General features: G+C 40.1%; 2 protein-coding genes across 3 annotated transcripts in view; one reads left to right on the top strand and one right to left on the bottom strand.

Annotated features, from left to right (window-relative positions):
* Positions 1 to 651: 651 nt before the first annotated feature.
* On the bottom strand, positions 652 to 5518 carry cops4 (COP9 constitutive photomorphogenic homolog subunit 4 (Arabidopsis)). The gene is made up of 10 exons (XM_017725514.2): positions 5367 to 5518; positions 3975 to 4054; positions 3504 to 3655; positions 3274 to 3377; positions 2982 to 3135; positions 2695 to 2845; positions 2392 to 2562; positions 2123 to 2238; positions 1157 to 1241; positions 652 to 1057 (listed from the first exon to the last, which is right to left on the bottom strand). Exons 1-10 carry the CDS (start codon positions 5438 to 5440, stop codon positions 924 to 926), a joined length of 1221 nt encoding a protein of 406 aa, XP_017581003.1. The 5' UTR covers positions 5441 to 5518; the 3' UTR covers positions 652 to 923.
* Positions 5519 to 7785: 2267 nt separating this feature from the next.
* Positions 7786 to 15036, top strand: part of lin54 (lin-54 DREAM MuvB core complex component) — a 16702-nt gene continuing 9451 nt past the window's right edge. The window contains exons 1-3 of one of the 2 annotated variants that reach the window (XM_017725496.2): positions 7786 to 7952; positions 11740 to 12481; positions 14735 to 14855. In XM_017725496.2, the coding sequence (XP_017580985.1) occupies positions 11753 to 12481; positions 14735 to 14855 (850 nt within the window). In that variant the 5' untranslated portion in view covers positions 7786 to 7952; positions 11740 to 11752. Of the gene's footprint in view, positions 7953 to 9209; positions 9637 to 11739; positions 12482 to 14734; positions 14856 to 15036 lie in introns of those variants that run through there. The other variant, XM_017725497.2, reaches the window with a different exon arrangement.

Raw genomic sequence — 15036 nt, 5'->3', positions numbered from 1 at the left:
AGAGGATATGGAATTTTTTTTGCAACTAAAGAGCATGATGTAATATGAAAACAATGCTCGAGTTTCAAGACAGAATACCATTAACTCACCAGCTCACATGGAAATCAAGCTGCAAAAAGCAGCTAATTTTTAATCCATTGTTTTTGTGAAGTCATGAAAACCAAAACATTTGCATTTATCTAGCTATTGAACCTACCCATTCACACTGATGTCAGAAAGAGTGTTTTAGCCTAGTCGACTTTTTGAATGAGGCACAATGCAGGGGATCCAAATAGAACACAGAAACTCAGAAACAGCCTGTTCATTTCCAAGAGATAAAAGGGGTTGAAAAAGACACATAAAACCACACCAAAGATGAGAAAAAATAAAATGCATAAGTGCATACACCTGGAATGTCCAATCTTATCTGCAAAGGGCAGTGCGGCTGTGGTTTTTCGTTCCAACAAAGCAGGAACTCATGTGATGAGCCGTTTGAAGTCTGACCAAATGATCAGACAAGTAGAATCAGGTTAACTCCTGCTTGTTGGAATTAAAACCTGCAGCCACACTGGCTCTTTGCAGAAAGATTGGACACCCCTGGCATATTCTATGTTAATATAACAGGGACTGTGGACACGGCTAAAGCTGACAGAAATCAACACCTGAAGAACATAGATTTACACAAAGGTTTATTAAGACATCAAATCATCTTCACATACTATGTCCATGTTAATATGATATGAGCCTCAAAACCCAAAACAGTCACTGTGATCATACGTGCTGCGGAAATCCAACTGCTTACAAAGCAACATCTTAACAGAGTATTCAGAAGGCCTGCTCACGGTCCACATTTTGATAAGAGTCTTTGGAAAATGTCTCTGCAATTTTTGACCTAAAGATGGTGAGATCTCAGAAAGTGGCTGGGTCGACTAGGAGTAGAAGGTTTATTGAGACATCTGGGCCTCTATGGCTTGTGCTGTCCACTCTGGTGCTGCCTGACTAATTTTCTCCAGAAGGTTGTTTACCTGAAAGCAGAGTGACTGGATCTGCTTGTCCCAGGTGGGTAGGGGCTCTCGTGCTAAAAGGCAAAAAAAAAAGAAAAAAAAAAGGCATAATTCTATAACATCTTTCACTGACACTGACAGAAGTGATGAAGGTTAGAGAAAACCCAGCTTACTCTCAAAGTGGACAATACCATCTATTTGGTCAATGAAGCCATTCATACGGCCCTCTGTTATCATTTGCGAAGCAATCTTTTCTGCCTGCAGAGAAATAAAAATTAGAAGTTAGACTGGTGTTGGGGGGAGTTACTTCATGTTTTGAAGCAGAGCTGCCACAACCTACACGAGATCTTCTGGAAGGCAGAGTTTAATTCTGATCGTGTTAATTAAGATCTTAGGGAACACTTAAAGAACAAGAATATTAGATTAGGGTAGAAGGAAGGTAAATCTCTAGGAGGAAAGCTTAACCTAATGAAGTTAAGACATACAGCAAAAACAATCAGCTTATCAGTGAAAAATGCTGGTACAAAAGTCCTTTGCCAAAGGCCTTTTACCCAATTGTTCCCCAGATTTAGTAACTGCCAGTTCCACCTGCCAGCTAGATCTTCCCTGTCACGTGAGGCCAGGGTCTACCACATGCTTCCTTAGAGACATGTAAACATTCAGTGGTGCTTCACAAACTGCTAGTAACACAAACTCACTGGACAGCTCAACATGCTTGGAGGAGAACTCTAACTGCTAATTCGGTTAGATCAGCCAACAGATGTCCACTGTGGCAAGCATCACGATGTGACTGATGGAGATGAAGGACCGTCTATCCAACCAGAGAGTGCGGCCTGTTACACCGTCTTTAACTCCTGGCCACAAATGGCGATGGTATTGCAAGAGATCGCGTTTGCAATCACCTGATGATAGAGCCTATGTTTAGATGGTCATGCCACCCAACAGTCCTTGTACAAAATTGCATTTTTCTGCCATGAACATCACAGATGCCCTTAATTACCACCACTACTTAAGAAGCTCTTCAGTGGTCTATTGGGCTTCATCAGCACCACACAGTACATTACTTATAAATAAATCATGCAAGAGACCTTCATTACAGTTGTGGAATGATTCTTGATATTACAAATGCTGTTTCTTACCTTTGCTGGTGGGATCTCTAAAAGTGCTCCTAATTCTTCAAATGTTATGTTATTGTACAGCTTGCTGGCAGACAACAGGTTGTGCTCAATGACTGCTCGATCTAAGATACTTGAACCTGAAAAGAAGATACAAAACTACTTAAACACAGTCCACTTCCCTTGACGGTGAATCAAAACATTTTACAAAACTGATGAATGGCTGTAGTCAAGACTAGAAGCAAAAATCATAATGATTAGATATTGGGAATGTTTCTTGTTGTATAACTTACCATCTGCTGTGGTAGCTTTCTGGTGCGGCATTAGCATGGCAGCAAATTCCTGCAGCTGATTTCCCCGAATTATTCGATCCAAATACATTTTCTCTAGGATGCCATAGGCAGCCAGCTGCTGACATCGTTCATCCTTGAATAGTGTGGCCAGCATACGGGAACGTTGCTGCCCTAAAAACCCATCACAGCCAATATGAGCCTAGATGCTCAAGTGTCTGATTCAAAATTTTATGAATTTGAAAGCATAACTCAAGATGCCTTTAACAAGTAATATATACTCTTCCTGGAAGAGTTATGGCGTACCTGCAGATGCCAGAATAGTGCAGTGGAGAGCATGTTTCAAGGCCTCCAGGCGTTCGCTCTCATGGACAATGGATTTATATGAAAGCTCATTGTAGCGCTGAGCTGCTTCAATGAATTTCCTTCGATAGTCCAGCACTCTAGCGTAGCATACCTGCAAAGATGAAGTATGTGTAATGAAATATTTCCTGGAACATTTACTGACAAGGAGGACTCTGAGCCACCAGTCTTGTATTCACACAATTTTCAGAATGAAAAACAGCACATTTGATTTTTAAGGCCGTCTGCACCTTATAGTGGATCTGCAGCTGTTCATTGGTTGACTCATTCTGGAGTAAAGATGCACGATTGATGTAGGCCTCAGCCTGAACAGGATCATCATCCTCCAGGTACAGTCGGGCGATCTTCAGATAAGTGTCCAATTTGTAGTCAACATTGTACTGCCTGAAAACAATCACAAGAGACCTCGATTTAACATGAACATGAAATTTACACCATGAGAAAACAGTACTGATCTAATTGAAGGCAAAGCTAGTTGCAATGCAAATAACAGGCTCTGCTTAATAATTAAGCATGGCTTACTTCTGTCCCGTCTCCAACGGTATACCCACTAAAACCTGGGCAGCATTTCTCCAGTCCTCTTCCTTTTCATATATAGTGGCTAGATGCTGTCTAATTGAAGCCACCTGCAACAGCACATGTACTCACATTCAATATGTATTCCATTTCACATTCTGGCAGAACAAAAATTTATAACAGTGAGAAACAGCATGAGGAAAGGATGTGCAAGAGGTCTAACTGTCAAAACTCACCTGCTCTTCGAAGGAGATGACTCTTGGCTGAATCTTCTCAAGGGTAAAGTGGTAGACAGCTTTAGCTGTGCTATCAGGTAAACTTGGAAGATGCGTGCAGAAGTCAGTCAGTAGCTGTCTTGATATGACCAGACTGACATTTTCATTGACCACTGCAGAGGAAGGGGGGAAAAAAACAAAAAACAAGACAGCTTACAGACAGAAACACATACACTTGGCATTCCAGGTATACCTCAGACACCTTACATCAGGGGTGTCCAGTCTTATTTTGTATTAACTTTTATTGCAGCCCAGCTGGATCATGCCTAAACAACTGCTTGAGATCAAACATTTACAAGTGGCATCAGGCAGGCTGCTACTTGTTTGGACTGAAAACCTGCAGCCATGCTGGCCTTTTGTGGACAAGACTGGACATCCTTGACTTACATCATCTTTTCTCATGAGGTTCATAATCCATGTTGGAGTACTTACTAGCTTCAACAAATGCTTTCAGCGCCTCAAGCTGCTCAGCATCTGTAAACTGTATAGCCTTCTCCAGTATCTGGCGGTATCTATAATAATTTACAGACAAAAAAAAAAAAAATACAATCCCAGACCTCATATTTTCAACACAAAAGAACCGTTCAAAACCAAGTGTGACATTTTAGCCTCATATAATATCCAACATTATACATGTTTATTTTTATTTACTGCAGAGCAATTCTCATGAACGTGACACATAGTGGGAAAAGTTAAAATGACAAACTTTATGTTGCCTTTTTGTGGATACAATCAAGATGCTTGGTTAAATAATTGAACATATGTCTGCATGGTTTCATTGATTTTTACTAACATTTCACTTAGGTGACCAATTTCCCATGTCTCACATCGTAAGAACTGAGGAAAATCTGCAAGTAATGTTTCCCCTTTTTCTTTGTGGAGTCTGTAAACTAAGAATCTTAAAGCCAAATACATTATTCAATATATATAATAATGTATAATTGTACATACATTCTCACTTTCTGTAATCACAAAAAAACAAAAAATATATAAATATCAGTAATGAGAAACACGTGAACATGTGGCAGTCATGTGGAAAAAAAAACAAAAATAAAGATTCTGTTCTCTGTACTAACTGAATTAACTACTACATGAATTGTGCATACCTGCTTGATGATTAGTTACAACACTGGTGATATTTATGGACATGACTTGATTTCTATGGCTATCGTATCATACAGTTGTCAACAGCCAATTAATGGTCACTAGCAGACAACTAGAGTAGTTCAGGGAACTAATAAAGCTCCGCTCACTGTAAAATAATAACTGCTTTATGTCCTCCGACACTGCCAGACAGGCTTAGCTACCGCACGGTAGCTAGCATCAGCTACACCTGAATCCACCATGCAACTCGTCTGTCAGTAACAAAAATGCAGACGTGCTATAAGTATTAAAAATGGCCGGAAGTGACCGTCGCCCTAACGCTTCTCCTTTAGCTTCGCGCTCGGTTCTTATTACCTGGAGCAAATTACCTGGAAACGTAGCCCACCGGCATATCACAGCTAGCCAGCTAACATTAGCTAGCTCGTATAGCTGGACCAGTAGCTACGGTGAAGTCTGCGTCTCGTTAGAATTTTCCCGTTCCACCTTAAATGGTGCCGCAGTTACCTTCTGGGGTTCTGATTCAGAATGGAAGAGCTGCACAATTTAAGGTGGAACGGGACAATTCTAAAAAGGAGCTAGCGAATAGAAACCGACTTCGTTAGCTTGTAGCTTCACACTGTGCAGCACTTTAACACTTAGAACAAACTACACAAACGAAAGCCGATAAACCTAAATGACGGGCTGATGGACAATGAGTAAAAAAGCCGCAGAAGTGCGTACTTTCCAGCCAGGTCTTTGTGAGATCCGCTGGAGTTCATGAGCTGGGCGAGCTCCTGCCTCACGCCGGCCGCCATTTTCCTCAGTAAACAACAACCAGAAGCGGACAGTTTTGACAGTCCAGAGGGCAGCAGAGTTTCTGAAGTTACCCCACCGGGGCAGGACCCGTCTGTGGACAGTCCTCCAAGCCCTGGTGGTGATTTAAAGAGCCCATATCCAAAGCGGGGCAAAAAAGTACTGATGGCTGATTACTGAATACACTGAGCGTAATGTATCCAGTCATGTATTACAGTACATGAAAAGGAACTTATGCGCAATACATTTAGAATACATAAAGAAAAAGTCCATGGGAAATGATTTCATTCACACACTGCGCCTTGCTGTTATTGTTTGGCAGCTTTGTTCATTTAATTCTTCTGATAAAATGTTTCTAAAAATGTATTTATTCCAAAGAATGCAAAAATGAAAACAAACTCCCCAACTTTATTTTGAGTTCTATGATCTGCTTCAGTCCACTGCCGCTCCCACAGTCCCATACCCTTTCATGACCTAAACCAGGGGTGCTCAGTCCTGGTCCCTGAGATCTAGTACTCTACAGAATTCAGCTCTAAGCCTAGTCTGATCCAGGTAATGAAGGCCTTGTGTTGGATCTGAACTCTCCAGGGTGGTAAATCTCCCAGCACTGGGCACTCCTGACCTAAGCCAACGATTCGCCGTATCCCAATAACAAAATCTCACCAGCGTTAAAATTTCTATATAAATAAAATTTTCTATTATATTTTTCTTGTACTTCATTTTCCCCTGATGTCTATGTATGATGTTTGTGTGGTTTTATGTACAGTCATAATTCACATGATCATTTCCAACATCTCTTCATCCTTTGGAATTAAACTGGCTCTGTTTCTTAAAAAATCTGCATAACTAAACTGTTAAGATGTAAAAATGTGTTATTTATAGTGATATGATGTGAAATGCTCTTTTCTAGAGGAATAGAGGCAGAGTTGTTCACAGTGGTGGATAGTAACCAGGCATCTGAAGAGTTTAATGCCTTTGAATTCTCTCTCACAGGGAATGTTGTATATTCAAGACTTTTACTAATATATATGGTAGTTTTGAGATAAGGTAATATATATGGTAGTTTTGAGATAAGGTTTTGGCCTAAATATTTTTAATACATTTATGGCAGAGAAGTACATGCAGGTGTTGTAATGCAAAATAGTACCCAAAGAAAACCTTTTTTTATTAACCACTATTTTAACATATGCAACATTACACAGGCTATAAAGACTCAGAAGACATCTGTAAGTTTGCTGGTTGTTTTAAGCTATAAAAAGGCTATATTTGTGTTGGCGACATTGCAACCCTTGGTTTCATCACCACCACTGTAAAGAAATTCTAATTGCCATTACACATAAAACCACTCTGAATGATTATGTTTACATCTCAGTGGATCACTAGAGTTCCCTTTTAAGAACGTTATGTGTGAAATAATCTATTTTCTGATTGGCTGGCTGGTATTGTGCAGCAGTCCAGGCTGAAACACTCCTTATAACTTCACTATGAATGGGCGGAGCCAAAATGCTGTGGACTGATACATTTAAATGTGTTGATTTTCATGACATCACAAACTGAGTTCATTTAAAACAAGTAAGCTATTGATGGAGCCCTTTGAAGTGATCAAGGAAAAAGTACTGAGATTATAGATTCTCCAGTTGTAAATAACTAGGTACATTTAAAATGCACTAAACGTCATTTAGAGTGATTATTTTTAACATTGCACCTTCTGTTTTCATAAGTTGCATTTTATGTTTATTTACTAGTTTTATTTTTAAGGGACAATTCCCATAAATTAGCTAGAGTTAGCCAAGAAGGCTAATTTTCACCTGTTGTCCCTATCCAAATGTCAAGAGGCACCTTAACTTACATTAAATACAATACTTATCATTCATATAGACAGACTATATTACACTATTACACTATATTACACTATTGTACACTATTACAAGGTGATTGCTGTTTCAATAACTGAACCCTAATGTGACGCTTAGGGTAAATAAGAAGAGTGTTCATAGTTACAGAACGATATTCTTTATTAAAGAACCCTTGAAAACCATCATTTTTAAATGCGTAAAAGAGAAGAACCTTTTTGGCGCTATATAGAGCCGTTTTCAAATAGGCTCTATATAGAATCATCTACAGTACATCCTCCATCAATGTGAAGAGCCGTTTAACAACGCGAAGAACCGTAAGAGTAATGGATGGAGCGCGCTGGCCTGAAAGCCGCACTAAGTAGGCAGGCTGGGATTAAGTGCGCAGTGCGTAGCATTCGAGATGAAACAGGGTAGCCGTGCGCGCGGGAGTTCCGTGCACATGTGACGTAACACGCGGGTTCCCATGGAGGCGGAGCCTCATTATGGGATGTTAGAGGTGAAATGGCGCTCGGCGCGGTATTTTAAACAATCGGATCCGTTTGGCGAGACGTAACAAGCGAAAACGGTTACGGGACTCATCCGGACCGGACCTGTACGGGCCGAGTACGAACGCAACGAGAAGTGTCCACGTTTTCTGGAAGGCCGCCGTGACAAAAATGTAAGTGCTCCAGTGTTATCTCCTTGTTTTTTCGCTGTTCAGTGCGATCTTAGCTGGTTAGCCGGATGCTAACAGTATTAGCCGCCGAGCTAACAGCTGATGTTGGACGAGGCTGAAGTTGGCATTGCTATTCGCCAGCTTCTTGTTCGAATGATCCCGTTCCACCTTAAATGGCGCAGCAGTTCATGTAACTGGTGCAGTATTTAAGGTGAAACTAGACAATTGAAACGAGATGCTGGCGAATAGGAAGCTGCAGCTCCGTTTATGTTGACTGGACAGGTCCACTAAGTCACTTGAAATGGTTTGAAATGACTTTTTAACTGTCACCTCTGACAACATAAGCCACGAATTTAACCTCATGCTCGTGGAACAACTGAGGTGGATATTTGGTGTTGTGTCTGGTGTCTGTGACAGTAATGACAAGGTAATGACAGCAGCAGCCAGGTAGCTAACCTAGTTAGCTGATTGACAAGTTGTGTTCTCAAGGTGCTAAACTGTACTTTGATGCCTGTTATGTTTCTTATTAGCAAAACAGTGAATAGACGGATGACGTGTTTTTGTTTTTAAGTACACTTAAACCTGGTTAATCGCATTAGTTTGTGTTTATCAGTGTAGCGTTTTGAACGTAACGCTAGCAATAAATATTTGTGTCTCCCAGTTCCTCGTATTTACCTCCTCAGCTCATAACTACAGATGTAGCTGCATCATACTGCTAAAGCTGGCTAACCAGGTCATCTCCTGCACTCGGATTTTTATTGCAATAAAGCAACATATTTTGTGGGATATTTTAACACAAACGGGTATTTAGCAGGCATCAATGTTGTAGTAGTAGTAGTAATAATAATAATTATAATAATTTTAATTATAATAATAATTTTGAGTCATGTCCAATTCTAGTACAAAAAAAACATGCAAGAATTTAAGTGTAAATAAGCTGAATGTAACATAGTTGTGCTACAGCAATGTAGCTACAAGTTCCTGTTTGTTGTCCAGTGCGATAGCGGGAGCTTATTCTAAAAACTAAAGACGATCTTCGGAGGTTGGCGGGGATAATGAGCCCCTAAGGTAACATACTGATTTTGCCAGTAAGGCATGGCCACAAATTAATATTTCCAAACCACGAATTGCCAAATGAAGGCCTCAGTGATTTGATTGATACACTGAGGCCACGATTTATGAGAAACTTAACTGGCGGCCTCAGTATAGTAATCATAGTAATGGTGAAATCACCGTGTCACCTTAGGGGCTCCGTAGATTTCTGTATGTGTTGGGGGGAAACCGTCTTGTGCATGCAAATAAACGATTAGTTTCTGTTTTGTGTTTTGCTATGCGGAATCTGTTTTCGTCCCGCTGATAAAACAGCAGACCTCCCCTCTCTCTGTCCGCTGTTGTTTTTCTCGTGTCTCAAAATGAACTGATGACGAGTTGAAAATGGCGGATCTTTCGAAATCCAACCCGGGCCTGAAATAGAAACGTAGCTCCGCTGGCCGCTTTTCCGCAGCAGGACCGACTCTTCATCTCCACACCTCACACTTTTCAGCCTGGACACAGTCTTATATCTGTCCGGCTTCATCTGCGAGCTGCGTAGCGTAGCGCAATGTCGCTGTTTGGTGCAAAAATCGGTCAACGCTTGTTGAAGAATTCCTAAAGCTGACTCGCCTCTCTCTGACCCATCATCACTGAGGTACGACAAAGATTGTTATTTTTCTGGGATGTTCAAAGAGGCCTACACCGTAGAGTGTGTCTCAGCGTTTCTCAGTACGTTTTACAGCTTTAATTCTTCACCAGCATGTTTTTTTATAAGAATGTACGTACACAAACAAAGACGCGAGTCCCGCCTCGGTGTGGGCTGCTGTGTCTTTGGCGTATTTAGTTAGTTATGATCCCTTATTTCAGTGTTTCTTTAGCTTGTTTGCTCATGAACTGAAACATATAGCCGTGCTAGCCATCCAGCTTTTAGCCGTGACAGCTCGACCAGCGCTCACTTACAATGACAGCGGTATTAATGTTAAGCTAGCTTATTTGCTAAGCTAGCCAAGTAGTAAGTTAAGGTATTAAGCAAAAAAACAGTCTGTTCGAATAGCGCGCCGTTTGCTTTTCGCACCAAAGCTTGTTTCTTTGACTAAAATAGCTTTTTATTTATTAGTTTTGAGCTACTGTACAGTTAGTTCAGTCTCCTGTTACTCCATTCCTTCACCGTTGTAGATTTGGTGCACACTTGGTGCTTTGAATAAGGCCGCTTGTTGACTAAAATACTCTCTCTGTATAATTTAACGTCTTTTTGAATTTTATCCAAGTGCATTTTTACACATTTATTATTTGCATCTGCAGGTTTTAGATTTTAGATGGAAATTTATTTCATGCGTTTAACATAAGCATTCTGCTGTTGGCTGAGTAGCAACACTGGAGGCCACACACCATTATAGAGTAATATAGCTGGTCTTAAATATGTTATTAAAAAACACCGATGTTTGCAGCGTTAGGCGAGAAGTAAAGATTTTTCATGAAGGTTTTTCTTTATTTTTGTAAGGTATTAGTAGCAGTGTTTTATCAGCAGAGTAAATGTTTGTAAATTTATTATCAGGTACTCCTCATGTATTTCACTTAGTATCCACTACAGTGTTTTATTGTCATTACCAACTTTCCTGGATAATTGTTCAGGTTTGTTGCTTGAGATTAAAGTAGTTTGATATTACTGCTAGGATTGGAGCCCGTATCCACAGTGGTATTGGTTCTTATTAGGGGTGTAGCGATTCTGAGACCAAGAACAAAACCGCAATAAAAATGTCCACGATACAAAAAGACGGAATACCATTGCACCCCACGCCAACCTGTTGCCATCTGTTGAGCTCTCATTATGTTAATTTATGTGAAATTAAGTTAATCTACCATTTTCTTCAGTATTGTTCTTTATGGTGTTCCAGATTGTTGACTTTAATAAAACCCAGATTTTTTTTCCTTTTCTTTTCTTATTAACCCCCAACCCCAAAAAAGGTAAAACAAAGAAGGTCTAAACCAAAACCTGGGCTTGGAGAATTGTTCCACCCCTAGAGCTTATGCAAATTAAAGGAACATCTGCCACTTTAGAATTAACTTGGTGAAAAGACAATGCAGTTGCTGTGTTTTCTGTGCTTACATATGCATATGTTAATAAAAAAAGGAATGTCTTTTTTAAAGTTAGTAAGGCACAGTTAACATTTTTAAAAACCTTGTACTGACTGGTTTGTTCTTTTCCAGTCGTTTTAAGCATGTTGGCATTTTTTTAAAAGGTCTTATATCCCATATGTATTTTTTGTACCCTGCCCCTCCAATAGCATTTGTGTGGGTTTTTGTATCAAAAACATAATTCATAACTCATTTTTACATGACCATTATGCAGTCTCTTTTAGGCTCTTTTTGTTATTGTGCCTTTACAACTGAAGTATAAAAAAAAACTGTTCTGATTGGCTGCCCTTTATTTCACCTCTACCAAAGAAATGCTCCTCCTAACTTCAGCATGAATGAGTGGAGCTAAACTGGACGAGGAGGAGGATGTATGTAAATGTGTTGGCTTTTGTGACCTCACTTAAACAGTGAATTCAAAACATTTATTACTTAATTTCCTTATAGAGACCCAGGAGTGAATGGTACATTTTGAAACTTCTCAGTGTTGATATACTGTGTCAAACTGATGGGGAAAAAAAAGAAAAGCAAGTAAATGTTGTTTTTCTATGATATGGGCCCTTTGAACAGTTGTATGACTGGCAGTGTCCTCACTGGCATTTTATATTGTGCTTCTTTGTTGCAGTGCATGTGAAAGGATGGATGTGGTGTCGCCTGATCTGAACAGTATCCTCCCTGATGAGATCATGGACACCGAGGCCATTGCCATGGAGGAGGACCCCCCCAACGAACCCTCTTCCTCCTCCACCTTGTCAGAGACTGAGCCAGCTCAGGTTCCTATGGAAACAGAGGTGCCTGAAATTGTAGGCTTGTGTCCTGCTACCACGCCGACACAGAAGACACAAGCTCTGACCACGTCCACCACCACAGACTCCACTCTGTGCAGCAACAGCTCTGGGACGCAGCTTCTTGTGACCTCCTCTTCCTCTTCTGGCCTTAAGCCTCTTACCACCTCCACAACCCAGTCCAGCAGTCCTGTGGTGGGTCAGACCCTACCCAAGCTCTCTGCCCCTATAACGCTCCCAGCCAACCACCAGCTCATCCTCAACAAAGTGGCCGTCTCCCCGGCTGCAGATGGCAAGCCTCCAGGCACAGCTGTCCTCAAGCAGGAAGGCCAGAAACTCTTGGTCACTGGCCTTAGTAAGACAGGCCAGCCACTTGTGCTGGCTTTGCCTCACACGTGGAGCAAGCCTGCCACATCTCAGGGCACGGGGGACGGCAAGGCTCAGACGACACAGTTTAAAGTGGTGACAGCTGGGGCAAGAACAGACCTGAAGCCTGTGATTGGAGTGCAGGCAGTGAGCTCTGCCAGCCAGCTGCTGGGGTCCTCCACACCTCTACAGGCCCAGCAACTCAAGACTGTTCAGGTGTGTATCACTAGAGATGGGGACTGTGAAAACTGCCATGAATCATATCAGTAGGCATGCACAGTGATATTGGATTCATATCGAAATCGCCAGATGATTGCTTGACAAAAGAAGATTTTACTGATATTTTTTGTGTAGTGGAAGAGCGGAACATTTAGGTGATGCTGAGTTTCTGTGCTAAAGTTGTCTGTATTTTGTTCACTTTTACTGCATTTGTAACACTACATAAATGTTACATTTCACCATAGTGATGATGCTGTTAGTCTTAGTCTGAAATTCTACGACATGTATGCATTGGCAGATATGTACATGGAAAAATATATCTGACGTTGGCACAGATCCTGAATTCCAGTATCACTGTGATGTCAGTGACCAAAATTATTATTACTTTTGAGCTGGGTTGCAAATGATTTCCGTAATTGTTTGAGTCATCATGGGATTGATTTAATTGGAAAAGATAATGTGCAGCAAATAGTCTGTCAATGCCTAAATATTCTGTGTCATGCAGTATTTCCTTCAACAAATTGAAAATACTTGCTGTTTGAGTGTGGACAACTAAAACATACAGAAAAGTATGTTTTCAAAATGGATCTATACCATAGTTGAAAAGCCGCACACACCACTGTATTTTAACCTTTTTTCTTTTTTAAAACACTTGACTGTATTTGTAGCAGTTGCTCACTGTGCTGAACTTTTGATATCAGTTTTTTCATTCTTTTTTCATTAATTTGAAATGTAAGTGTGGAGGGCAGTCATTATCAAGTCAATAGCAAGATTTATTAGCAGCTCCTTTATCACTGATGTTATCAGTAACCCTGTTTTCTCAAGTACATTTAGTGCTTTGTCAATCTAGAGAAAGTATCTTTGCTAGTTACCAATAGCTTAGAGAAAAAGACAGTCCTGGGCTCAGATACTGCTAGAAACAAGATGTCACTGCAGACACCAAGAGAAAAAGAAACAGAGTTGAACGCAGAACTCTGTGCCATTCAATGCAATACAATAACAAACAATACAATAAACTACAATACACAGTGAAGTACAATAAAAATAAGTGCAGCTTATATTTAAGCTCTGTGTAAAGAGACGAGTCTTCAGTCTACGTTTGAAGACAGCAAGAGACTCTGCTGTTCGGACAGCCAGTGGGAGTTCATTCCACCATCTGGGTGCCAGTACAGAGAACATTCTCGACGCTTGTCTTCCGTGCACCTTGAAGGATGGCGGGTCAAGCCGAGCTGTACTTGAAGCTCGAAGGGCTCGTGGTACAGTTCGAGATAAAGTACTGCAACATTGTTGGAGTAATCTGAATTGTGTTCAGATACCACTATACCTAAATTAGTGTGGAAACGAGCTGTTTATTTCCACCTTAACTGTTTAAATAGAGAAGTGTATGTTTGTAGAAATGACACAAAATTTATGAATTTATATTTGGATTTTATGCAGTTTTATATGATTTTCAAATTGCTAACATGCCCATCCCTGTGTAGCACTAACCCACTTCTAGTTTTCTGATTAAAGAGCTTGTGTTGCAGAAGCATTGTCCATGTTAGATATTTTTGGTTTGAGATTAAAATGGCTGACCATTTTCTTCCAGAGCCAAGTTTGGTCTTACGTACTATTATGGACGTCTAGTAATGCTGGTTAAAATTAAATATGATTTTCCAAGTACAAATATTTTAGTCAATATCAAGAAACACGAAAAGCATCATGCTAAGGCAACTTGAACTGAGCTATTCAAGAAGGAGGTGGTATTTCAAATTCACTTTTATTTTTGAGAAACTTGTTTCTAAGAAATTAAATGCTTACCATCTTATGTCTGCGTATATGTGAAAGCCACTATTTATACATGAGCAGTTCAGACAGGAATGGGCCAATTAAATATTTAGTTAATGCAGCAATATTAGTGATTTTTTTTTTTTTTTTTTTTCCATTGGGGATTTTCAGTGCAGGAGAGATTGCAGTATGGCAGTCTACAGAGTGACCTGCAAATTTTTGTTCTAAAAGGTGGAGGTTGTTGTTTGTTTGTGTTTTTTTTTTTTTTTTTTTTTTTTTTTTTTTTTTTTTTTTTTGGTATTACAATCACATTAAGTTGACAGCTTCCACATTCAGAATAGTTATCTTTACAAAAGCTTCAGTTGTCAGACATTTAAAAAGGTTTAAAGCCCCTTTTTATTGTGCTTCCTTTTACCTGCAGCTAAAAGTCCCAAATGTATTGTTTTGATGCTTTGTTTGAAGTCGTGTTTCTTCTTTTGACAGTTTACAAAAAAGACACCAGTCTCCACAGCAGGACCCATGATAACGAAGCTGATCATCACAAAAGCTTTGAACAACAAGGGGCTGACGAGTCAGGCTGCGGTGCAGGCTCCTGTTGTCACAGGTGATTTTTAAAAATATATATATTTATTTATTTTTCTCTTTAACTCTGAGTAGCAGCATGTAGGTTGTAAATGAACCAAACAGTGCTATGGCCTGGGCAAATGCGTCTCAGTGGGACACTGAGAGATTAAAAGGAGTTGATTTGTGTTGGAGTTTTTGGCCTGAAGTATTCGTTTTTTTTT

The sequence above is a fragment of the Pygocentrus nattereri genome, chromosome 18, assembly GCF_015220715.1.
Source record: "Pygocentrus nattereri isolate fPygNat1 chromosome 18, fPygNat1.pri, whole genome shotgun sequence".
Taxonomy (NCBI): Eukaryota; Metazoa; Chordata; class Actinopteri; order Characiformes; family Serrasalmidae; genus Pygocentrus; species Pygocentrus nattereri.
The sequence above is the reverse complement of the archived record's forward strand: the minus strand, read 5'-3'. Positions and strand labels throughout refer to the sequence as shown.